This window comes from Rana temporaria, chromosome 3, assembly GCF_905171775.1.
Source record: "Rana temporaria chromosome 3, aRanTem1.1, whole genome shotgun sequence".
Classification (NCBI taxonomy): domain Eukaryota; kingdom Metazoa; phylum Chordata; class Amphibia; order Anura; family Ranidae; genus Rana; species Rana temporaria.
In genome coordinates this window covers 13,348,796-13,374,914 of record NC_053491.1, presented here as the reverse complement: position 1 = coordinate 13,374,914, position 26,119 = coordinate 13,348,796, and the positions used below count along the sequence as shown (strand labels likewise).

The 26,119-nt window shown below is 47.5% G+C and overlaps 1 protein-coding gene across 3 annotated transcripts in view; it reads right to left on the bottom strand.

Moving 5' to 3' along the window:
- The window catches only part of MEGF11 (multiple EGF like domains 11), a 766,818-nt gene that overhangs the window by 118,735 nt on the left and 621,964 nt on the right, over window positions 1-26,119 (bottom strand). For all 3 annotated transcript variants that reach the window (XM_040342265.1, XM_040342267.1, XM_040342266.1), the window contains exons 15-16: window positions 19,336-19,470; window positions 2,581-2,709 (exon numbers count right to left, since the gene is read on the bottom strand). In XM_040342265.1, coding sequence (XP_040198199.1) covers window positions 2,581-2,709; window positions 19,336-19,470 — 264 coding nt within the window. The remainder of the gene's footprint in view (window positions 1-2,580; window positions 2,710-19,335; window positions 19,471-26,119) is intronic.

Sequence of the window (26,119 nt, the reverse complement as noted above, 5' to 3'; positions counted from 1 at the left end):
GTATTTACCCAATAGGGCCATACTTGGACAATGTCAACGCTGGTGACATGATTGACTTAATATGGCCATATTAGGCCAATGCCAGCGCTGGTGACATAATAAACCCAATAAGGCCATATTTGGGCAATGCCAACGCTGGTGACATAATTGACCCAATATAGGCATATTTGGACAATGTCAACGTTGGTGACATAATAAACCCAATAAGGCCATATTTGGGCAATGCCAACGCTGGTGACATAATTGACCCAATATAGGCATATTTGGACAATGTCAACGTTGGTGACATGATTGACCTAATATGGCCATACTCTGAAAATGTCAATGCTGGTGACACGATTGACTTAATATGGCCATACTTGGACAATGCCAATGCTGGTGACATGATTGACCTAATATAGCCATATTTGGACAATGTAAGTTCTGGTGACATGATTAACCCAATATGGCCCTATTTGGGCAATGTCAACGCTGGTGACATGATTGACCCAATAAGGCCATATTTGGACAATGTAAATTCTAGTGACATGATTGACCCAATAAGGCCATATTTGGACTATGTCAATGCTAGTGACATAATTGACCTAATATAGCCATATTTGCCCAATGCCAGCGCTGGTGACATAATAGACCCAATAAGGCCATATTTGGACAATGTAAATTCTGGTGACATGATTGACCCAATATGGCCATATTTGGACAATGTCAACGCTGATGATATGATTGACCTAATATGGCCATACTCAGACAATGTCAATGCTGGTGACACGATTGACCCAATATGGCCATACTTGGACAATGCCAATGCTGGTGACATGATTGACCTAATATAGCCATATGTGGACAATGTAAGTTCTGGTGACATGATTAACCCAATATGGCCCTATTTGGGCAATGTCAACGCTGGTGACATGATTAACCCAATATGGCCATATTTGGACAATGTAAATTCTAGTGACATGATTGACCTAATATGGCCATATTTGCCCAATGCGAGCGCTGATGACATAATAGACCCAATATGGCCATATTTGTCCAGTGCCAGCGCTGGTGATATAATAGACCCAATATGGCCACACTCAGACAATGTCAATGCTGGTGACATGATTGACCTAATATGGCCCCATGTAGCGATATTATGAAAATAATGTCACAGGCATCCCCAGTAACCCTTTGTTTCGTGCAGCTGTAAGGGAGGGAATTCCATACCTGCAGCTGATCGGGCTGGTGAGCTGCGACCATATGACAGTTTTCCCCAGGTTTGGCCCAAACCTTAGCTCATCCCCAATATCTACTCCATCCAAAATTAAAAAACCTTTTTGGCTTTTTTATACATTGCATCTGCTCATTTCTCGTGTTTAACAATTGTCAATTAACAAATGTCAACTAAGGTGACACGATTGACCCAATATGGCCACACTTGGACAATGTCAATGCTGGTGATTAGGACATGATTGACCTAATATGGCCATACTCGGACAATGTCAATCTTGGAGACATGATTGACCTAATATGGCCATATAAGGACAATATCAATGCTGGTGACATAACTGACCTATGTAGCCATATTATGTAAATAATGTCACCAGCATCCCCGGTAACCTTTTGTTTAGTGCAGCTGCAGGGCAGGGAATTCCATAGCTGCAGCTGATCGGGCTGGTGAGCTGCGACCATCTGAAACTTTTCCCAAGGTTTAGCCTAAACTTTAGCTCATCCCTAATATCTACTCCATCCACAATTAAAAAACCTTTTTGGCTTTATATACATTAGATATGCTCATTTCTCGTGTTCAACAATTGACAAATGTCAATGCTGGTGACATGATTGACCCAATATGGCCATATTTGACCAATGCCAACGCTGGTGACATGAATGACCCAATATGGCCATATTTGACCAATGCCAACATTGGTGACACAATCGACCCAATATGGCCACCATATTTGACCAGTGCCAACGCTGGTGATATAATTGACCTAATATGGCCACACTCGGACAATGTCAACACTGGTGACACAATTAACCCAATATTGCCTCCATATTTGACCAGTGCCAACGCTGGTGACATGATTGACCTGACATGGTCACACTCAGACAATGTCAATGCTGGTGACATAATTGACCCAATATGGCCATATTTGGACGATGTCAACGCTGGTGACATAATTGACCCAATATGGCCATATTTGACCAATGCCAACGTTGGTGACACAATCGACCCAATATGGCCACCATATTTGACCAGTGCCAACGCTGGTGATATAATTGACCTAATATGGCCATATTTGGACAGTGTCAATGCTGGTGACATGATTGATCCAAACCTTAGCTCATTCCTAAGATCTACTTCATCCAAAATTAAAAAACCTTTTCAGCTTTATATACATTGTATCTGCTTTATACATTTCTCATGTTCAACAATTGACATTTGACTATAGTTAGCAATACATGGACGGGATCATGTGATCTCCTGTGTTTTTTTGATTAGGCCATTCTTGATACTTTAGTGTAAGAACATGAATTGCTTCTCTAACACGGGACATATTCATTGTTTCTATGGCCCGATTTGAGTATGTTTACCGTCAGAGCAGTCGCTGCCAATCCAACCAGGGTAGCACTGACACGAGCCATCAATGGGGTTACAGGTGGAGTTGTTGCTGCATATACAGAATTCTAAACAGCCTCTTCCATACCTCCCGCTCGGGCACACTGCAGTATAAAAGAAGAAAGTTCACACTTGGGTATCCAAGGCAATTTTTGAAAAGGTAGATAATACTTTTATACTATTGGTGTATTTTCCAAAACTGTACTGGTGGTATCCCAGTGGGGTGTCTGGGTGATGTGTGGTCTGCTTCTGTGAACCAAGAAACTTGGTGAAAGTAATGATTGGATCTGAAGGTTAAAGAGCATTAGAGTCGAAAATAAGGCTTTATTCCAAACATATAATATGATTGATCTAATATGGTCACACTCGGACAATGTCAATGCTGGTGACATGATTGACCTAATATGGTCATATTTGGACAATGCCAATGTTGAGTTACATAATTGACCCAATACAGCCATATTTGACCAGTGCTAACATTGGCGATATAATTGACTCAATATGGCCATATTTGTACAAGGTCAACGCTGGTGATTAGGACATGATTGACCTAATATGGCCATACTCGGACAAGGTCAACGCTGGTGATTAGGACATGATTGACCTAATATAGCCACACTAGGACAATGTCAATGTTGGTGATTAGAACATGATTGACCTAATATGGCCACACTCGATCAATGTCAATGTTGGTGATTAGGACATGATTGACCTAATATGGCCACACTCGGACAATGTCAATGCTGGTGACATGATTGACCTAATATGGTCATATTTGGACAATGCCAATGTTGAGTTACATAATTGACCCAATACGGCCATATTTGACCAGTGCTAATATTGGTTATATAATTGACCCAATATGGCCATATTTGTACAAGGTCAACGCTGGTGATTAGGATATGACTGACCCAATATGACCATACTCGGACATTGTCAATGTTGGTCATTAGGACATGATTGACCTAATATGGCCATACTAGGACAATGTCAATGCTGGTGACATGATTGACCTAATATGGCCATACTAGGACAATGTCAATGCTGGTGACATGATTGACCTAATATGGCCACACTAGGACAATGTCGGTGATTATGACATGATTGACCTAATATGGCCACACTCGGACAATGTCAATGCTGGTGACATGATTGACCTAATATGACCACACTCGGGCAATGTCAATGTTGGTGATTAGGACATGATTGACCTAATATGGCCATACTAGGACAATGTCAATGCTGGTGACATGATTGACCTAATATGGCCACACTCGGACAAGGTCATTGCTGGTGATTAGGACATGATTGACCTAATATGGCCATACTAGGACAATGTCAATGTTGGTGATTAGGACATGATTGACCTAATATGGCCACACTCGGACAATGTCAATGTTGGTGATTAGGACATGATTGACCTAATATGGCCACACTCGGACAATGTCAATGTTGGTGATTAGGACATGATTGACCTAACATGGCCACACTCGAACAATGTCAATGCTGGTGACATGATTGACCTAATATGGCCATACTAGGACAATGTCAATGTTGGTGATTAGGACATGACTGACCTAACATGGCCACACTCGAACAATGTCAATGCTGGTGACATGATTGACCTAATATGGCCATACTAGGACAATGTCAATGTTGGTGATTAGGACATGATTGAACTAATATGGTCACACTCGGACAATGTCAATGTTGGTGACATGACTGACCTAATATGGCCACACTCGGACAATGTCAATGTTGGTGACATGATTGACCTAATATGGTCACACTCGGACAATGTCAATGTTGGTGACATGACTGACCTAATATGGCCACACTCGGACAATGTCAATGTTGGTGACATGATTGACCTAATATGGCCACACTCGGACAATGTCAATGTTGGTGACATGATTGACCTAATATGGCCATATTTGGACAATGCCGATGTTTCCACATTTCAGCGTGGCTCTTCGATCTTCAGATTCTGAGGTTTTTAGGAAGATGCACCCTCTATATATATATCCAGTTTACTGATTGAGGGTTTTTCAGATGTTTTATAACAGAAAGAAAGATACATTTTTTACTTTATTGTTTTGTTCTTTTTCTTTTCATATAGTAAAATAAATAAATAAATAAATAAATAAACCCCAGTGGAATACCACAAAAAGAAAACTAAATCTAAACTTAATTTGGGTACAGTGTTAGCATGACGGAGTAATTATCAGTCAAAGTGTCACTGCAATGAAAACTGATCTGGACAGGGAGGGGGTCAGTGGTGGTGCGTCCATAAGGCCCCCCCTCTCTCAAGCCAGCCCCTCTATGACCACTGAAAAGATTCATGCATGGTCGCCGCTGCCACCCATTATTCATTCGTCCGTCCCCTTTTTGGGCGCCTGAATTGCAGTGGCGGGGGGGGGGGGGTGTTTAAAGCACCTGATTAGAGCCATAGGCTCTAATAGGCGTCAAAAAAGGTGACCTGCGAGCGCCATGCTCACAGTCCACCCAGGTGTGTTAGAAAAGCGAATGGATATCCGCTTTCCTAACACTGAACCGCCTCTCTGTCAATCAGGTGCTCGGGTCTGTTATCCATCACCCCATTGGCTGAAATGGCAGGCACTCTGATTGGACGCTTATCAGGAGGAGAAGACAGGAGAAGACGCATGGAGAGCATCGCTCGCCGCCATCACCCACTGCCCCACTGAGACAGGGTAAGTGCCAGGCAGATGGCAAGCAGGTCGGGCGGGGGGGGGGGGGTCACAGTGGCGGCATTTGATGTGCACAGTGGCGGCGTTTGACGGGCACAGTGGCTTCATTTGATGAGCACAGTGGTTGCGTTTGATGGGCACAGTGGCTGCGTTTGATGGGCACAGTGGCTGCATTTGATGGACACATAGTGGCAGCATTTAATGGGCACAGTGGCAGCGTTTGATGGCACAGTGGCTGCATTTGATGAACTCAGTGGCTGTGTTTGAGGGGTACAGTGGCTGCGTTTGATGGGCACAGTGGCTGCGTTTGATGGGCACAGTGGGTTTCGTTTGATGAGCACAGTGGCTGCGTTTGATGGATACAGTGGCAGTGTTTGATGGACACAGTGGCAGCGTTTGATGGGCACAGTGGCTGCATTTGATGGGCACAGTGGCTGCGTTTGATGGACACAATGGTTGCATTTGATGGACACGGTGGTTGCATTTGATGGGCACAGTGGCTGCGTTTGATTGACACAGTGACAGCATTTAATAGGCACAGTGGCAGCGTTTGATGGCACTGTGGCTGCATTTGATGGACTCAATGGCTGCATTTGATGGGCACAGTTGCTGCATTTGATGGGCACAGTTGCTGCATTTGATGGGCACAGTTGCTGCGTTTGAGGGCACAGTGGTTGCGTTTGAGGGCACAGTGGCTGCGTTTGATGGGCACAGTGGCTGCATTTGATGGATTCAGTGGCTGTGTTTGAGGGGCACAGTGGTTGCATTCGATGGGCACAGTGGCAGCGTTTGATGGACACAGTGGTTGCATTTGATGGGCACTGTGGCTGTATTTGATGGGCTCAGTGGCTGCGTTTGAGGGGCACAGTGGCTGCGTTTGATGGGCACAGTGGCTGCGTTTGATGGGCACAGTGGCGGCCCCCAAAAACTTTGAGCACCAGCCACCACTGGAGGGGCTATAACTGGTACTTGAATGGTTAAGAAGAAATCCAATTCCCACGCTCCTGCACAAAGCGCTCTTGAGGTTGAACTTCGGTCAGCGGGATATTATGTATAAACCACAATCTCCAAGGTTATGCGCGTTGCCTTCTTCCCTGTACCAGGGATGATGAGTATCGCGTTCAAACAGCGAAGAGCACTTTGTAAAGATTGCAATCCTCACAAAGACAACGGCAGATAAAGAATATAATAAAGAATATAATAAAGAATACGGAGGATGTATCTGGTTATTCACACTTATCCAACCACAACTGTATTCATTCTATCTGATCTCTAACCTGGGAGGAGAACACAACGAAGGCTTTTCAGAGCGCCACGCTTGGCGTTCCCACATACATGGTATATCGGTGAAGGTTCAGATTATATTCAGAAGATTGAATAATGGTTTAGAGTATCACTCCGGGAACCGCTACTCAATGCCTTTGTGAATATTGGTTCCATTAGATCCACCTTATATGAATAAAGTGGTTGCCAATACCAGGACTGATATAGAGTACCGCGTGCGATGGCGGTAGATTTATGGCCGTTCACCACACCACAGGATCGTGGTCACAGCTTGTGTGTGTTTTTGTGAACATTCTTTTTTACAAATTCTTTATTTATTATCTTTATTTTACTGGAAACGGTCCACAGACTCCTGAAGGAGGGAATCTTCTTCTAGATATATGGTGAATAGATGAGAAATCAATGGGCTGGATTCAGGTAGAATTGCGCATATTTTACGGAGGCGCAGGGCAACGTTTTTGCCCTGCGTCCCCGCAAATTTACTGCGCTGCCCTTGATTCACGGAGCAGTAGCTCCGTAAATTGTGTGGGCGCGCCGGCGAAATGCCCGGCGTAAGCGCGCGCAATTTAAATGATCCCGTAGGGGGCGGGAATCATTTAAATTAGGCGCGTTCCCGCGCCGATCGTAGAGCGCATGCTCCGTCGGGAAACTTTCCCGACGTGCATTGCGGCAAATGACGTCGCAAGGACGTCATTTGCTTCAAAGTGAACGTGAATGGCGTCCAGCGCCATTCACGAATCACTTACGCAAAGTACGTAAATTTCAAATTTCGCGACGCGGGAACGACGGGTATACGTAACATTGGCTGCCCCTGCTAATAGCAGGGGCAGCCTTACGCAAAAACCGCCGTACGGAAACAACGTAAATTGCGTACGCAGGGCTCGCGCAACATTGTGAATCGGCGTTAGTATGCAATTTGCATACTATACGCTGAGCACAACGGGAACGCCACCTAGCGGCCATCGCAAGAATGCAGCCTAAGATATGCGGGCATAAGAGCCTTATGCCGCGCATATCTTAGGCTGCAGTCGGCGTAACGAGGTTCCTGAATCAGGAGCATTCGTTACGCCGGGGCAAGTAAGCAATTGCGCTGTGTAACTAATGGTTACACAGGCGCAATTGCTACTTGAATCCAGCCCAATGATGTTTTGGTGACCGAAAAATGACCAAAAAAAATTCAACATTTTGAGTTGTTCCCAGAACAGGAAGAGAGGAGAAACCTTCTGATGGACACGTTTTGTTTCGGTGACAATTGTCTAAGACCGTGGTCTCCAAACTGACCCCCCCGGGCCAGATGCAACACCGTGCTTGTCTTTATCCAGCCCTTGGGGACCTTTCTCTCCTACTAATATGAGGCATTATTCCTCCCACTGACACCAACGATTGGGTCCAATCCCTTGACTCTATTACCAATGACGAGACACTATTCCTCCCACTAATACCAACAATGAGGCACTATTCCTTCCACTGACCCCAATGATGGGACACCATTCCTTCCACTGACCCCAACAATGGGGCACTATTCCTTCCACTGACCCCAACAATGGGGCACTATTCCTTCCACTGACCCCAATGATGGGACTCCATTCCTTCCACTGATCCCAACAATGGGGCACTATTCCTTCCACTGACCCCAAATGATGGGACACTATTCCTTCCACTGACCCCAATGATGGGACTCCATTCCTTCCACTGACCCCAACAATGGGACTCCATTCCTTCCACTGACCCCAACAATGGGACTCCATTCCTTCCACTGACCCCAAATGATGGGACACTTTTCCTTCCACTGACCCCAATGATGGGACACTATTCCTTCCACTGACCCAACATGATGGGACACTATTCCTACCACTGACCCCAACAATGGGGCACTAATCCTTCCACTGACCCAACAATGGGGCACTATTCATTCCACTGACCCCAAATGATGGGACTCCATTCCTTCCACTGACCCCAAATGATGGGACAATATTCATTCCACTGACCCCGAATGATGGGACACTATTCCTACCACTGACCCCCAACAATGGGACACTATTCCTACCACTGACCCCAATGATGGGACACTATTCCTTCCACTGATAACAATGATGGGACACTATTCCTCTCGCTGATACCAGTGATGGGACACTATTCATTCCACTGACCCCCAATGATGGGACACTATTCCTGCCACTGACCCCAATGATGGGACACTATTCCTTCCACTGACCCCAATGATGGGACACTATTCCTTCCACTGACCCCAATGATGGGACTCCATTCCTTCCACTGATCCCAACAATGGGGCACTATTCCTTCCACTGACCCCAAATGATGGGACACTATTCCTTCCACTGACCCCAATGATGGGACTCCATTCCTTCCACTGACCCCAACAATGGGACTCCATTCCTTCCACTGACCCCAACAATGGGACTCCATTCCTTCCACTGACCCCAAATGATGGGACACTTTTCCTTCCACTGACCCCAATGATGGGACACTATTCCTTCCACTGACCCAACATGATGGGACACTATTCCTACCACTGACCCCAACAATGGGGCACTAATCCTTCCACTGACCCAACAATGGGGCACTATTCATTCCACTGACCCCAAATGATGGGACTCCATTCCTTCCACTGACCCCAAATGATGGGACAATATTCATTCCACTGACCCCGAATGATGGGACACTATTCCTACCACTGACCCCCAACAATGGGACACTATTCCTACCACTGACCCCAATGATGGGACACTATTCCTTCCACTGATAACAATGATGGGACACTATTCCTCTCGCTGATACCAGTGATGGGACACTATTCATTCCACTGACCCCCAATGATGGGACACTATTCCTGCCACTGACCCCAATGATGGGACACTATTCCTTCCACTGACCCCAATGATGGGACACTATTCCTTCCACTGACACCAATGATGGGACTCCATTCCTTCCACTGACCCCAAATGATGGGACACTATTTCTTCCACTGACCCCAAATGATGGGACACTATTTCTTCCACTGACCCCAATGATGGGACACTTTTCCTTCCACTGACCCCAATGATGGGACACTATTCCTTCCACTGACCCCAATGATGGGACACTATTTCTTCCACTGACCCCAATGATGGGACACTTTTCCTTTCACTGACCCCAGTGATGGGACACTATTCCTACCACTGACCCCAACAATGGGGCACTATTCCTTCCACTGACCCCAAATAATGGGACACTATTCCTTCCATTAACACCAATGATGGGACACCATTCCTTCCACTGACCCCAACAATGGGGCACTATTCCTTCCACTGACCCCAAATAATGGGACACTATTCCTTCCACTGACACCAAATGATGGGACACTATTCTTCCCACTGACCCCAAATAATGGGACACTATTCCTTCCACTGACCCCAAATGATGGGACACTATTCCTTCCACTGACCCAATGATAGGACACTATTCCTCCCACTGACCCCAATGATCGGACACTATTCATTCCACTGACCCCAAATGATGGGACTCCATTCCTTCCACTGACCCCAAATAATGGGACACTATTCCTTCCACTGGCCCCAATGATGGGACACTATTCCTTCCACTGACCCCAATGATGGGACACTATTCCTTCCACTGACCCCAAATATGGGACACTATTCCTTCCACTGACCCAAAGAATAGAATAGAATAGAAAATAGAAAATAAAATAAATAGAATAGAAAAAAATTGAATAGAATAAACAAATTAAAAAATATATAATAAAAAAAATTTGAAAAGAATAGGTTAGAATAGAACGAATAGAACCATTTCCCAAAATTCTAAAATAATCAATTTGAATGGAATAGAAAAGAATAGATTAGAATAGGAAGATGGTTATATTCATTCTATTCTGTTGTTTTTTTCTATAGTATTGTGTTATTTTCTATCCCATTCTACGCTATTATTTTCTATTCAGATTCAAATTGATTCTATTTGAATTTTGGAAAATGGCTATTTCTATTCTGTTCTATTTTTTTATATATACATATTTTTCTTTTCTAATTAAATTTCAGAAGATGTTTATATTATATTTTATTTTATTCTTTTTTTTTTATTATATTCTGTTCTTTTATTTTCTATTCTATTTTGTTCTGTTTTACTCTAGTACTCTATATTCTTTTATTTTCTGTTTATATTATTTTCTATTTTATTTTTTTATTCTATTCCTTTATTTTCTATTCTATTTAATTCTCGTTGGAAATTGGAAAACTATTCAAATTCGAAAACTTTTCAAATTCGAGAACTTTTCTAATTTGAAAAAATTTGAATCAATTCGAAAATGAATAAACCAAACTAATTGCAAAAACGAATGAACCTAATGAAACGAGTTTAAAGCGGGAGTTCACCCATTTATTAAATTTTTCCCCTTTTCCCCTTAGATGGATGCTCGTTTTGTCTAGGGGAATCGGCTATTTGTATTAAAATATGATCCGTACTTACCGTTTTCGAGATGCATCTTCTTCCGTCGCTTCCGGGTATGGGTCTTCGGGAGCGGGCGTTCCTTCTTGATTGACAGTCTTCCGAGAGGCTTCCGACGGTCGCATCCATCGCGTCACTCGTAGCCGAAAGAAGCCGAACGTCGGTGCGGCTCTATACTGCGCCTGCGCACCGACGTTCGGCTTCTTTCGGAAAATCGTGACGCGATGGATGCGACCGTCGGAAGCCTCTCGGAAGCATGTCAATCAAGAAGGAACGCCCATTCCCGCAGCCCATACCCGGAAGCGACGGAGAAGATGCATCTCGTAAACGGGTAAGTACTGCTCATATTTTAAAACAAATAGCCGATTCCCCTAGAGAAAACGAGCCTCAATCTAAGGGGAAAAAGTGCTCTCTAAGGGTGAACCACCGCTTTAACTAAACAAATTTATGTACCGTATATACTCGAGTAGAAGCCGAGTTTTTCGGCACATTTTTTTGTGATGAAAATGCCCCCCTTGGCTTATACTCGATTTACCTTTTTGCGCCTGATCTCCCGGACTTTGGGGACCCGGTACCGGCCGGCCATAGGTCCCCTGGAACTAGGCACACATGTAGCCCCACTCTTCCTCTACAAGTGTGCAAAGTTTGTTGTCTGGGGGACCTACGGCCGGGGAGCACCGATTTTTCAAAGCCAGGCACCCCTTCTATAGACTCCTATGTTAAACAGTAATTTCTTTGGTGAGTTTGGGGACCTGGTACTGGCCGGTCGTAGGTCCCCTGGACCCGGAACTTGGCACACATGTAGCCCCTTTTTTCCTCTACAAGTGTGCAACGTTTGTTGTCCAGGGGACCTACGGCCGGGGAGTACAGATTTTTCAAAACCGGGCACCCCTTCCATAGCAGTCTAGTCATGGACACAGTGAGGCATGGGCACAGTGAGGCATGGACAGGGATGGACTGGCCATTGGGACTACAGGGAGTTTCCCGGTGGGCCGATGGCAAGTGGGCTGGCTTCAGTGACAGCGGACCACCCCCCTCTGCTCCTCTGTCTCTCCCTCCCCACAGAGCTCACCTCCTCTCCCTCCCTGCAGCGTTCACCTGGGGGGGACAAGAGGAGCAGGGGGGGCCAGAAGGAGCATGGGGGAGGGGACAGACAGCTGACTCAAGAGCTATGGCCCTCGGAGTTTCTCACTTCGGCCTAATCTTGTCCCATGGGGGGGGCAACAAACTGATTCTTTGCCCCAGGTGAAATAATGTCTATCTTCCCCACTGGTACTGCCTATAAGAGTACCAGCCGTTCTACTCTAATAAAGTAGAACGGCTAGTGGCTAGTGAAGGGGGAGAGGGGGCTTGGGTGGCCGGGGGGGGGGGGGGGGGTGCGGGAGATGTCCGGCCACCATGGGAGAGACCTGTCAAAGTGGGCCAGTCTGGATGGAGTCCAGGGCCAAATCTTTGTCCCAGTCCAGCTCTGGGCATGGACACAATGAGGCATGGACACAGTGAGGCATGGACACAGTGAGGCATGGGCACAGTGAGGCATGGGCACAGTGAGGCATTGACACAGCGAGGCATGGACACAGTGAGGCATGGACACAGTGAGGCATGGGCACAGTGAGGCATTGACACAGTGAGGCATGGGCACAGTGAGGCATGGACACAGAGAGGCATGAACACAGTGAGGCATGCACATGGGCACAGTGAGGCATGGACACAGTAAAGCATGGGCACAGTGAGGCATTGACACAGTGAGGCATGGGCACAGTCAGGCATTGACACAGTGAGGCATGGGCACAGTGAGGCATGGACACAGTAAAGCATGGGCACCGTGAGGCATGGGCACAGTGAGGCATGGGCACAGTAAAGCATGGGCACAGTGATGCATGGGCACAGTGAGGCATGGGCACAGTGAGGCATGGGCACAGTGAGGCATGGGCACAGTGAGGCATGGGCACAGTGAGGCATGGACACAGTAAAGCATGGGCACCGTGAGGCATAGACACAGTGAGGCATGCACATGGACACAGTGAGGCATGGACACAGTGAGGCAAAGTGAGGCACAGTGAGGCATGCACATGGACACCCTAGGCTTATGCTCGAGTCAATACGTTTTCCCATTTTTTTTGTGGTAAAATTAGGTGCCTCGGCTTATATTCGGATCGGCTTATACTCGAGTATATACGGTAAATAACGAATTGAAACAAAACACATTTTTTTCGTTCTGCCCACGTCTGATAAATGTCACTATAGGGGGGGAATTTGTATTTTTTCACATTTACCTAAATCTCCTATTCTTCATAAATCAGATTTTTATTCATGGATTTTGTAGGTTATCTGCACATCAGACCGCCTCCTTTTCTGCTCTTTTCAGTAGAAACCGCACAGAGCCTCACCAACGTCTCCAGGCAGCGCCAAGTCATATTTTAGTAATCTCTCTTTTGAATCGACGTGCGTCTTATAGTAGCAAATGTTAACATATATCAGTCAGCAAAATAACACAAGAAATGCAGCTTGCGGTATTTGCACTGATAACACAAGCTAATACTTTTTTTTTTTGTGAATAATCCAATATGATTATTCTAACTAGGTGATAAAAAAAAACAAAAAAAAAAAAACTCACAAAGTGTATGTTTAAAGAATTTGCTGAGATTTTTGTCCTGAGAAACTGATGCACATTGATTTTGGCAACACTGCATGTTTTTAGGCTGTTTTCTCTCCAAGTCTGGTATTCTTAAGAATAACGCGAATCAGGAAAATACTGTATTGTGGACACTGGATGGAGCTGAAAGTCATAATATATAAGTATTTATTTCCTATGTTCAACAGCTTCATCTAGTGGCTATAGTACAGTATTTTCTTGATTCATGCTATTCTTATATAAAAAGAAAAACATTCAACCCGGAGAGAAAATAGCCTAGTAACATTCGATTTTGCAAGGTGTGTTTTAAGGTGTGTTTTTAAACCTGTGTTTTTTATGCATGTCTTTTTTTATGCTTTTTGCGCTTTGCTCCGCCTTAAAGAACCTTGGGCCAGATCCACAAAAGGGATACGCCGGCGTAACTGCTGTTACGCCGTCGTATCCCTGTTCCTAACTATGGAACTGATCCACAGAATCAGTTTTCCAATAGATAGACAGAAGATCCGGCATGTGTAAGGGAATTACACTGTCGGATCTTAGGATGCAGTACCGCATCCGCCGCTGGGGGCATTTCGTGTCGAAATGCCGCCTCGGGTATGCAAATTAGCACTTACGGAGATCCACAAAGCTTTTCAGCTTCGTTTTTTCTCCGTAAGTTTTAGTTTGCAAACGCAAAATTAGGGCTGCTTTTACAAGGTGTAAACTGTTTACACCATGTAAAAACAGACCTTTCTGTCCAGCGACGCGATTTTTTTTTTATTTGAATTTTTTTTTTTTCGCGCCGTATCTTTTTTTTTCCCGACGCAACTTTATTGACCCGTCGCAATCCACAAAGCTCGGCGTAACGTAATTTCGCGCTATGCACGTTGGGAAAATGACGTCACGAGCATGCGCAGTACGGCCGGCGCGGGAGCGTGCCTAATTTAAATGGGAATCGCCCCCATGAAAATAGGAACGCCTTGCGCCGGCGGAATTTAAGTTACACAGCCCAAAATTTCTAGGTAAGTGCTTTGTGGATCGGGCACTTAGGTAGAAATTTTAAGGCAGTGTAACTTAAATGGAAAAAATTAAGTTAGGCACGATCTTTGTGGATTACCCCCCTTGTCCCTATGTCGATGGGGACAAGGGCCTCTTCCCCACAACCCTGGGCTGTGGTTTTGGGGGTCTGCGGGCGAGGGGGGCTTATCGGAATCTGGAATCCTCCTTAACCACTTCCATACCGGGCATTTTCACCCCCTTCCTGCCCAGACCAATTTTTAGTTTCCAGCGCTGTTGCACTTTGAATGACAATTGCTGGCACCTGGCTATTGAAAAAAAGAAAAAGAAAAAAAAAAACCTAGTGCCCCCCCCGGTCCATACCAGCACCCACGGGCTCTACCCCAAAGCATCACGTCCCCATCTTACCCTGGCTGGTGGTTGTGATGGCATGCAAGCAGGGGGGTTATCAGAATCTGGAAGCCCCCAAAGGGTCTGGAATGGACTAGGGGAGGGGGACCCCACGCCGTGTTTATTTATTTATTTATTTTACTTGGTTTTTACTGGCAGCTTTATTTTTTATTTAGCTGTCAGCGGGAAAGCCCATTGACAGCTGAAGACTCATCAGTTGTTATAGACTTCCCAGAACCGCTCTCTCATCAGTTGGCTGTGTCAGTTTCATTCCGGGACACTGTATTGTCCTGGAATGAAGGTGCCCGGGACAGAACTGCAAGATGCAGGACTGTCCCGGGCAATCTGGGACACGTGGTCACCCTAGTGGCGGTGCGTCCATAAAGGACGCCGCCCCCTCTCTCCTGGCACCGCTCTAATTACCATAGATAGATTTGTGCATTGCATGAATCTATCTATGGTCTTTGCTGACACCCCCTATTCAGGTGTCCGGCCCCTTTTCAGGCACTGGGCACCTGAACCACGGCGTGGGTGTTTTTTGGAAGCACCTGATTAGGGCCAGAGGCTCTAATAGGCGCCCAAAAATGTGAGAAGCTGTATGTTAGCAAAGCGAAGGAATTTGCTTTGCTGACATTGAACTGCCTCTCAGCCCATCGGGTGCACAGGGTCTGTGCTACCTGTCACCTGATTGGCTGAAACGAACAGGCGCTGTGATCATAGCAGAGGGCGAGAGGAGGAACGGGCGGGAGAAGGCATTGGGGTCGGGGAAGAAATGGAGGACACTGGACACCGCTCGCCGCCGTTACCCACTGCCCACCCGAGACAAGGTAAGTGTCGGGCAGACAGCGGGTGGGCAGGGGTCACAGTGACAGCACTTGAGGCACAGTGGCAACATTTGGGGCACAGTGGCTGTGTTTGATGGGCGCAGTGTCTGCGTTTGATGGGCACAGTGGCTGCGTTTGATGGGCACAGTGGCTGCGTTTGATGGGGCACAGTGGCTGCGTTTGATGGGGCACAGTGGCTGCGTTTGATGGGGCACAGTGGCTGCGTTTGATGGGGCACAGTGGCTGCGTTTGATGGGGCACAGTGGCTGCGTTTGATGGGTACAGTGGCTGCGTTTGATGGGTACAGTGGCTGCGTTTGATGGGTACAGTGGCTGCGTTTGATAGACACAGTGGCTGCATTTGGTACAGTGTCTGCATTTGAAGGGCACAGTGGCTGCGTTTGAAGGGCACAGTGGCTGCGTTTGATGGGGCACAGTGACTGCGTTTGATGGGGCACAGTGGCTGCGTTTGATGGGGCACAGTGGCTGCGTTTGATGGGGGAGTTTGTTTGCTGCCCCCCAAAAATTTTGAGCGCCAGCCGCCACTGCGGCGTACACTCTATAAGAAACGCACAATGAGATCCTCAGCTCGTTAAATAACGAGTTATTTTTATGCAATGACATGGTAAGCAGGAGAAGTAATATTAAACTCTCATTTATCACAAGGTGGGGGGGGGGTTCCTATTATCAGCCACCATGCAGCTTCTCGTAGACAGCCCAATGCGGCTTGTTGATGTTTCGGGTTTGGTGGGGGGGGGGGGGGGGGTCCTGATACACTGTCAGATGATGTTTTTTTTTTTCAGCATTATTTCACATAGCGGGGGGGGGGGGGGGTTGTGGGCTGACAGGGGTTTATTATCAGGAAACTGAATCCCGCTAGAAAACATCAGAAAAATGCCATTGTGATAAAACCTTATCTTTTGTACAGAGCCGTCCAATCACACAGACAGCGTAATCCGCAAGCCGTGTGACAGGGACATTAGCAACGTACCTCCCCCTCCCCCCCTCCATCTGTACAACCTTCCGAATCCTAGTCACCTGCACCCCCCACCCCTCCGTCGGAACAATCTGATAAAACACCTTCTACCCCCTCCAAGGCAATGTTTTTTTCTACATTCATTTTGTCTTCCAAGGGAAAAGATCTTGGTAATGAGAGAGAACCTGGTGGCAGTGATAAAGCGTCATTCCTGTATCGTCTGCATCGCTGCGTCCTATCTGCATTCCGATATTGGACTGGAACAGACACAACCACACAGGACAAGCTCCCCCCCCCCCCCCCCCGGGATCACAGACCGAACATTTATGGAAGTACATGAATGTATCGGCAAAACCGCCACCGATGGAACAACTTTCTTTCCTGCAGCCATAGCCATATCGGGACAGAGTCCTGTGCTGTGTCCCGGTATCTCAGTGTGAAGTGCTGCTACTAATGCTGCCCAGCTCTGCCCTATTGTTGTGTACAGATGGCTCACCTGCAGACCCTGGGCCAGATTCTCGTAGATCAGCGTATCTACGAACGGGGCGTAGCGTATGCCATTAACACTACGCCGCCGCAACTTACTGGAGCAAGTGCCGTATTCTTCAAGCACCTGCTCCGTAATTTGTGGCGGCGTAGTCTAAATGGCCCGGCGTATCCCCGCGTAAATCAAAGGGGGCGGCTTGTATTTAAATTAAGCGCGCCCCCGTGCCGAACGAACTGCGCATGCGCCGGCCTTAAACGTAGGCCACTGCGCATGCTCCGTAGTACGCCGCAAATACATTGGTTGTGACGTGAACGTAATTAACGCACAGCCCTATTCGAGACGAGTTACGTAAACGACGGAAAAACCCGACACTGTCCCGACGGCCATACTTAACATGGCATACGGCGGACCGACGTAAGGTTACCCCTCATATAGCAGGGGTAACCTTACGCTTACGGAAACAACGTAAACTATGGCGAAGCGGCGCAAAAACGTTCGGGAATCGGCGTATCGGCTCATTTGCATATCCGACGCTGAAATCAACGTAAACGCAACCTAGCGACCAGCGTAGTATTGCATTTAGGATCCGACGGTGTAAGTGACTTACACCAGTCGGATCCTAGCCTAATTCCGGTGAATCTTGTTTTGAGAATACAAAACAATGATACGCCGGCGGGATTTTCGAATTACGCCGGTGTATCTGTAGATACACCGGCGTAATTCTTTTGAGAATCTGGCCCCCTGTGTTTACATGTAAATAACCGTCATTCATATGCAAATAATGGGAGCATTCATATGTATGTATGTTTTTGAATTTCCGAATTTTCTATTCCTGAATTTTGGAATTTCCGAATTTTCTAATGTTGGAATTTCACACTTTCGATTTTCAAATTTTCTGAATGTTCGAATTTCTGACATTTTCGAATTTCCGAAATTTAGGGCCAGATTCACAAAAGAGATACGATGGAGTATCTCAGATACACCATCGTATCTCGGATTTTTACTGGTCCTATCTATGCACCTGATTCATAGAATCAGTTACGCATAGATAGGGCTAGATCTGACAGTGTCACACTGTGTTACACTGTCGGATCTTTTTTTTGATTTAAAAATGGCGCCGGGGGCGTTCCCGCTGATTTACACTGAATAATATGTAAATCAGCGAGATACGCGAAATTCACGAACGTACGCGGACCCGACGCTGTGTTCTTACGTCGTTTCCGTAGCGGTTTTCCGTCGTATACTTACCCTTTCTAAAAGCAGGGGTAAGTATTGTTAAGTATGGCCGTCGTTCCCGCGTCGAATTTGAAATTTCCTACGTCGTTTGCGTACGCCGATTCACGAACACGCGCGTCGCAAGTCCCGCTCACGTCGCAACCACTGACGTCCTATTGACGTCAGTGGGAGCAATGCACGCCGGGAAATTCCCCGGACGACGCATGCGTATTTAAATCGGCGCGGGAGCGCGCCTGATTTAAATATGACACTCCCCTAGCCGCGGAATTTGAATTCCGCTGGGGGAGTTAGGATCCGCCGTCGCAAGTTTGGAGGTAAGTGTGTTGTGAATTTGACACTTTCCTCACAAACTTGCGAGGGCGGATCTTAAAACACATAGGTTACACGGATCTAAAGATCCGCTAACCTTTGTGAATCTGGCCCTTAATTTTCTAATTTACGAAATTAGAATTTCCATCATAATTTCACATCAAAGTCCTCAGCCCCCCGCCCCCTCATATTTTCATAAGAGGGTCCTACCTTCCGATTTTCACCATAGCATGGCAATGGCATGGAAATGCACAACACTGTGCAAAAAAATAAATAAAAAAAAAAACAGATGCGGCACCCCTGACCACCCCAGATGGCATCTCCGGTTGAGAAACACTGGTACGGTTATCATCCAAATAATGGGCGCCATTCCCTTAGCCTCCTGCCATGTTAACTTCCATAAAATACAAAAAGGTTCAAATGAGTACCTTGGTTACAAAGTGGCCCAAAAAATCCCGGCAGACAGTCGCAGTGTCCGGTGACGTGGTGACACGGTCCATTGGAGTGAATGCACTGAGGGCAATTCTGGTTACAGCGATGTCCATAGAACCCGGGAGAGCAAACTGAAAAAAGTTTCAAAGGGAAATCAGAAAAAATTACAAAGTACCCATTTCATAATAAGGGACAGAGGCAGATAAATAATAAATCTATTACCGTAATAATAAAATGATCAACACGTGAGACTCAATCACTAAGCAACGACTACTCCCCCCTCCCCCTTCTCCATTTAAAAAATAAATAAAAAAATTAAATAATAATTACCGTATATACTCGAGTATAAGCTGAGATTTTCAGCCCTTTATTTAGGGCTGAAAATACCCCCTTCGGCTTATACCCGAGTCAGTGTACCTGAAGGGCCGCGAGCGTCCATTGTTTAAAAGTCGCGGCTTCCCCTGGTCCCTTCCGTGATAGGCGTTTCCCAGCAGACACTGAGCTAGATTCACGAACCCTTTACGTCGGCGTATCTATAGATACGCCGCGTAAGTTGAAAGATGCGCCGTCGTATCTATGCGCGCTATTCAGGGAACTAGATACGCCTGAATTTCTGCTTCATCCGACCGACGTAAGTCTTAGTACGCCGTCGTATCTTGGGGTGCATATTTACGCTGGCCGCTAGGGGCGCTTCCGTAGATTTACGCGTAGAATATGTAAATGAGCTAGATACGCCGATTCACGAACGTACTTGCGCCCGCTACGCCGTTTATGTAAGGCTTACGTCCGGCGTACAGTTATCCCTGCTATATGAGGCGCAGCCAATGTTAAAGGTATGGACGTCGGAACAGCCGTCGAATTTTACGTCGTTTACGTAAGTGTTACGTGAATGGGGCTGTGCGTTGGTTACGTTCACGTCAAAAGCATTGAGCAGACGTTTCTTAGGGAGTATTTGCGACGTGATTCTGAGCATGCGCGCGCATGCGCCGTACGAACGGCCATTCATTTACATGAGGTCACGGCTAATTTAAATGAAGCACGCCCCCTAGCTGCCTAGTTTGAATTAGGCGGGTTTACGCCGGCCTATTTACACTACGCCGGCGCAACGTACGGCGCCAGATCTTTGAGAATACTGGTCTGGGCTCCCTGTTTTACGTCGGTGTAGCGCATATGAGATGCGCTACGCCGGCCAAAAGAAGCGCCGAGCTACCTGAATCTAGCTCAGAGTGTTCAGTGTTCCGCCAATCACGGAGGTCCTCTCATCCTCGGACTCATTTTCCCAGCAAACACTGTGTTCAGTGTTCCACCAATCACGGACGTCTTTTCATCCTCGGACAAGAGAACGTTCATGATAGGCGTTTCCCAGCAGACACTGGCCCGGATTCAAGTAGATTTGCGCATTTTTTACGGAGGCGCAGGGCAACGTTTTTGCCCTGCGCCCCCGTAAATTTACTGCACTGCCCTTGATTCACGGAGCAGCAGCTCCGTAAATTGCGTGGGCGCGACGGCAAAATGCCCGGCGTAAGTGCGCGCAATTTAAATGATCCCGTAGGGGGCGGGAATCATTTAAATAAGGCGCGTTCCCGCGCCGAGCGTAGAGCGTTTGCTCCGTCGGGAAACTTTCCCGACGTGCATTGCGGCAAATGACGTCGCAAGGACGTCATTTGCTTCAAAGTGAACGTGAATGGCGTCCAGCGCCATTCACGATTCACTTACGCAAACTACGTAAATTTCAAATTTCGCGACGCGGGAACGACGGGTATACGTAACATTGGCTGCCCCTGCTAATAGAGCCTTATGCCGCGCATATCTTAGGCTGCAGTCGGCGTAACGAGGTTCCTGAATCAGGAGCATTCGTTACGCCGGGGCAAGTAAGCAATTGCGCTGTGTAACTTATGGTTACACAGGCGCAATTGCTTCTTGAATCCAGGCCACTGTGTTCAGTGTTCCGCCAATCACGGACGTTCTCTTGTCCGAGGATGAAAAGACGTCCGTGATTGGTGGAACACTGAACACAGTGGCCCGGATTCACAAAGCACTTACGTATCTACAGATGTGCCGCATAAGTGTAAATATGCGCCGTCGTATCTATGCGCCGGACTCTGAAAGATACGCCAGAAAATAGGCTTTACCCGACCAACGTAACTTGCCTACGCCGGCGTATCTTGGGCGCATATTTACGCTGGTCGTATTTGGCGCACCCCGTTAAATTTTCTATTCACATATGCAAATGAGGGAGATACGCCGATTCACGAACGTACGTTTGTCCGACGCAGTGCGCGTAAAGTCCTACGTCCGGCGTAAAGTTATGCTCCATAAGGTGTAAGTCAGCAGCATCCATGCAAAGGGCTGCAGCAGGGAACACAGCCGACGTATTTTACGTAGTTAACCTAGGACGTGAATAGGGCTGGGCGTAGGTTACGCTCACGCCTTTGGCAGTGATCCGTCGTATCTCAAGGAGTAGTTCCAAAGTGATTCTGAGCATGCGCACTGGGTTGCGTCCACGGGACGACGCATGCGCCGTTCACTATATGTATCTGTCTGAGACTCAACCCATCATTTGCATGGGGTCACGCCTCATTTGCATGGCTCACGCCCACTCCCACTTACGACGAATTACGCCTAAGAAACCCAGCACAGATTTGGCAGCACTGGCTTTGTGAATCCAGTGCTTGACTCTCTGCGTTACGTCGGTGTAGCGTAAAGGAGATACGCTACGGTGGCATAAATATGCGCCGATGTATGTGAATCCGGGCCAATGTCTGCTGGGAAACTGAGTCCGAGGATGAGAAGAGGTCAGTGATAGGCTGCTGGGAAATGCCTATCAAGGAACGGGACCAGGAGGAGACTGCGACTTTTAAACAATGAATGGACGCCCGCAGCCTGTAAACATTTCAGATACACTGACTCAGGCACAGGGAGGCTGCAATGGGCACAGTGAGGTGGCAATGGGCACAGTTGCAATGGGCACAGTGGCAATGGGCACAGGGAGGTGGCAATGGGCTCAGTGGCAATGGGCTCAGTGGCAATGGGCACAGGGAGGTGGCAATGGGCACAGTGAGGTGGCAATGGGCACAGTGAGGTTGGGCACAGTGAGGCTGCAATGGGAACAGTGAGGCTGCAAATGGGCACAGTGAGGTTGGGCACAGTGAGGCTGCAATGGGCACAGTGAGGCGTGCAAATGGGCATTGTTGACCCTCTTTTCTGCTTACAGTAGCTGCTGCATTTCTCACTGAGCAGGATTCAAGCCACAGCGGTGTGCAGTACCGCATTTGGTCTGAGGTTCGGGGGCACCGGAGATGAGCGGAGCCGATCGGAGCCATTCGGAAATACCCTGAAAAACTCAGATCGAGATTTTCTGAGTTCAGTCGAGCTGTCCTCCAAGTATTACAGAGGCTCTCCGGGGGCCCCCCCCCCACCTCTGGCCACATGTGGTATTGCATGCCAAAGAAGTCAATGTAGAGCAAATAATTTTCATTTCCATTGACTGCTATGGGGAAACTCGCTTTGATATGCGAGTGCTTTGGATTACGAGCGTTCTCCTGCAATGTATTATGCTTGTAATCCGAGGTTCCACTGTTTATCCTATTTATGTCGGTGTAGGTCTTCATTTACCCAGGTCATGTTATAGCTTGTAGTAGTTAGTCGCATTCAACTGAACATTATCTGTAAGACTGAAGATGTTTTTTGCAATTCATCCAAGTGGCCTCCTTCGCCTTCTTCTCAATATTCCAGTTGCGGTGCGTCCATAGAGGGCGCAGGAGCGCCGCCCCCTCTCTCTCCTGCACCGCCACTGAAAAACAATACATAGATTCATGCATTGCATGTATCTATGTATCGTCGCCGCTGCCGCCCACTATTTAGATGGCCGGCCCCCTGGCGAGCGCCGGCCATCTGAATAACGGCAGCTGGTTGGCTTTGGAAGTGCCTATTAGAGCCAGTGGCTCTGATAGGCTTTCCAATTACAGCCTGAGGGCTCTAATCAGCTTCCAAATAGTTAACCAGGGGACGCAGGGGGTGTGCATTCCCTGGTTAACACTGACAGGCGTCTCAGCCAATCAGGTTCACTGGTTCTGGTTACCGGTAACCTGTTTGGCTGAAGCGACATTGAGGGCGGGACTACTTCGAGGGATCGATCCAAGGATGGCTGACCGAGAAAGGTAAGTCCCGGGGGGGGGGGGGGGGCAAACTGGCGGCAATTGATGGGCACAGCGGCGACAATTGATGGCACAGTGGCTGCGTTTGGCATTCACAGTGGCGATAATGGCATGGCACAGTGGCGACAATTGATGGGCACAGTGGCGACAATGACATGGCACAGTGGCTACGTTTGGCATGGCACAGTGGCGACAATTGATGGCACAGTGGCTGCGTTTGGCATGTTACAGTGGGGACAATTGATGGGCACAGTGGTGACAATGGCATGGCACAGTGGCTGCATTTGGCATTGCACAGTGTCGACAATTGATGGCACAGTGGCTGCGTTTGGCATGGCACAGTGGAGACAATTGATGGGCACAGTGGCGACAATGGCATGGCACAGTGGCTGTGTTTGACATGGCACAGGGGCTGCGTTTGGCATGGCACAGTGACGACAATTGATGGCACAGTGGCTGCGTTTGGCATGGCACAGTGGAGACAATTGATGGGCACAGTGGCGACAATGACATGGCACAGTGGCTGCGTTTGACATGGCACAGTGGCTGCGTTTGGCATGGCACAGTGACGACAATTAATGGCACAGTGGCTGCGTTTGGCATGGCACAGTGGTGACAATTGATGGCACAGTGGCTGCGTTTGGCATGGCACAGTGGCGACAATCGATGGCACAGTGGCTGCGTTTGGCATGGCACAGTGGAGACAATTGATGGGCACAGTGGCGACAATGGCATGGCACAGTGGCTGCATTTGGCATTGCACAGTGGCGAAAATCGATGGGCACAGTGGCGACAATCGATGGGCACAGTGGCGACAATCGATGGGCACAGTGGCAACAATTGATGGCACAGTGGCTGCGTTTAATGGCATGGCACAGTGGCAACAATTGATGGCACAGTGACTGCGTTTGATGGGCACAGTGGCGGCAATTGATGTTTGTTTGTTTTTTTCATTTGTTTGCGCCCCCCCCAAAAAATTTGCAGCACCAGCCGCCACTGCAATATTCTCTTTATAACCAACATAAATCAATCAACTGCATTGGAAATGTAGGAAATATGAAAGGATATGAAGATATATGGAGGTCTGTGGACGGGTTATGTAAATATATCTACAGGGGGACAAATACATAAAATATGATTTCCTTTCCGCCTAATCACAATGCAGAGTCTCTCTTTATCCTCCGCCCAGCATGAAATGACCGGCCGCATAAAGCAGACAAGCGGCGCCGAAGATTGAGCACAATGTACAAAGATATCAAGGGAACCCGCAATTATATATTCATCAACGGCGTTCCTGTGTTTTTTGGGGGGGGAATAGATTTTAGTACCACCCCCGTCCTATTCTTATTATTCACAAGGGCCCGGATTCAGAGAGCAATTGCGCCTGCGTAACCATAGCTACGCAGCGCAATTGCTGACTTGCTCCGGCGTTACGAATGCTCCTGATTCAGGAACATCGTAACGCCGACTGCAGCCTAAAATCTGCGTGGCATAAGGCTCTTATGCCACGCAGATTTTAGGCTGCATTCTTGCGATGACCGCTAGGGGGCGCTCCCATTGTGGTCAGCGTATAGTATGCAAATTGCATACTAACACCGATTCACAATGTTGCGCGGGCCCTGCGTACGCAAGTTACGGAGTTTCCGTACGGCGTCTTTAGCGTAAGGCTGCCCCTTCTAATAGTAGGGGCAGCCAATGCTAAAGTATACCCGCCGTTCCCGCGTCGTGAAATTTGAATTTCACGTCGTTTGCGTAAGTGATTTCGTGAATGGCGCTGGACGCCATTCACGTTCACTTTGAAGCAAATGACGTCCTTGTGACGTCATTTGCCGCAATGCACGTCGGGAAAGTTTCCCGACGGCGCATGCGCTTTACGATCGGCGCGGGAACGCGCCTAATTTAAATGATTCCCGCCCCCTGCGGGATCATTTAAATTGCGCGCGCTTACGCCGGGCAATTTTTCCGGCGCGCCCTCGCAATTTACGGAGCTACTGCTCCGTGAATCGAGGGCAGCGGCGCAAATTTGCGGGGGCGCAGGGCAAAATCGTTGCCCTGTGCCTCCGTAATTTATGCGCAAATCTTACTGAATCCGGGCCAAGGAAAACAGGATGGCGATCAATGGTGACGTGAAGAAGTCATTTTGGTATAATAAAGACCATTGGGGTGTGGATTTACTGAAGGCAAATAGACTGAGGACTTTGCAGTTGCTCCAAGGCTTAGTAAATGAGTTGAAGCTCTGCTGACTTTCATCATCCAATCACATGCAAGCAAAAAAAAATGCTGTTTTTGTTATTTCCTACGCACATGATTGGGTATTCTTTAACCACTTAAGCCCCGGACCAATATGCAGGTTAAAGGACCTGGCCCCTTTTTTGCGATTCGGCACCGCGTCGCTTTAACTGACGATTGCGCGGTCGTGCGACGTGGCTCCCAAAACAAAATTGGCGTCCTGTTTCTCCCACAAATAGAGATTTATTTTGGTGGTATTTGATCACCTCTGCGGTTTTTATTATTTGCGCTATAAACAAAAATAGAGCGACAATATTGAAAAAAATTCAATGGCCCGGATTCAGAAAGAGATACGACGGAGTATCTCCTGAGTTCCGCCGGTCGTATCTATGCG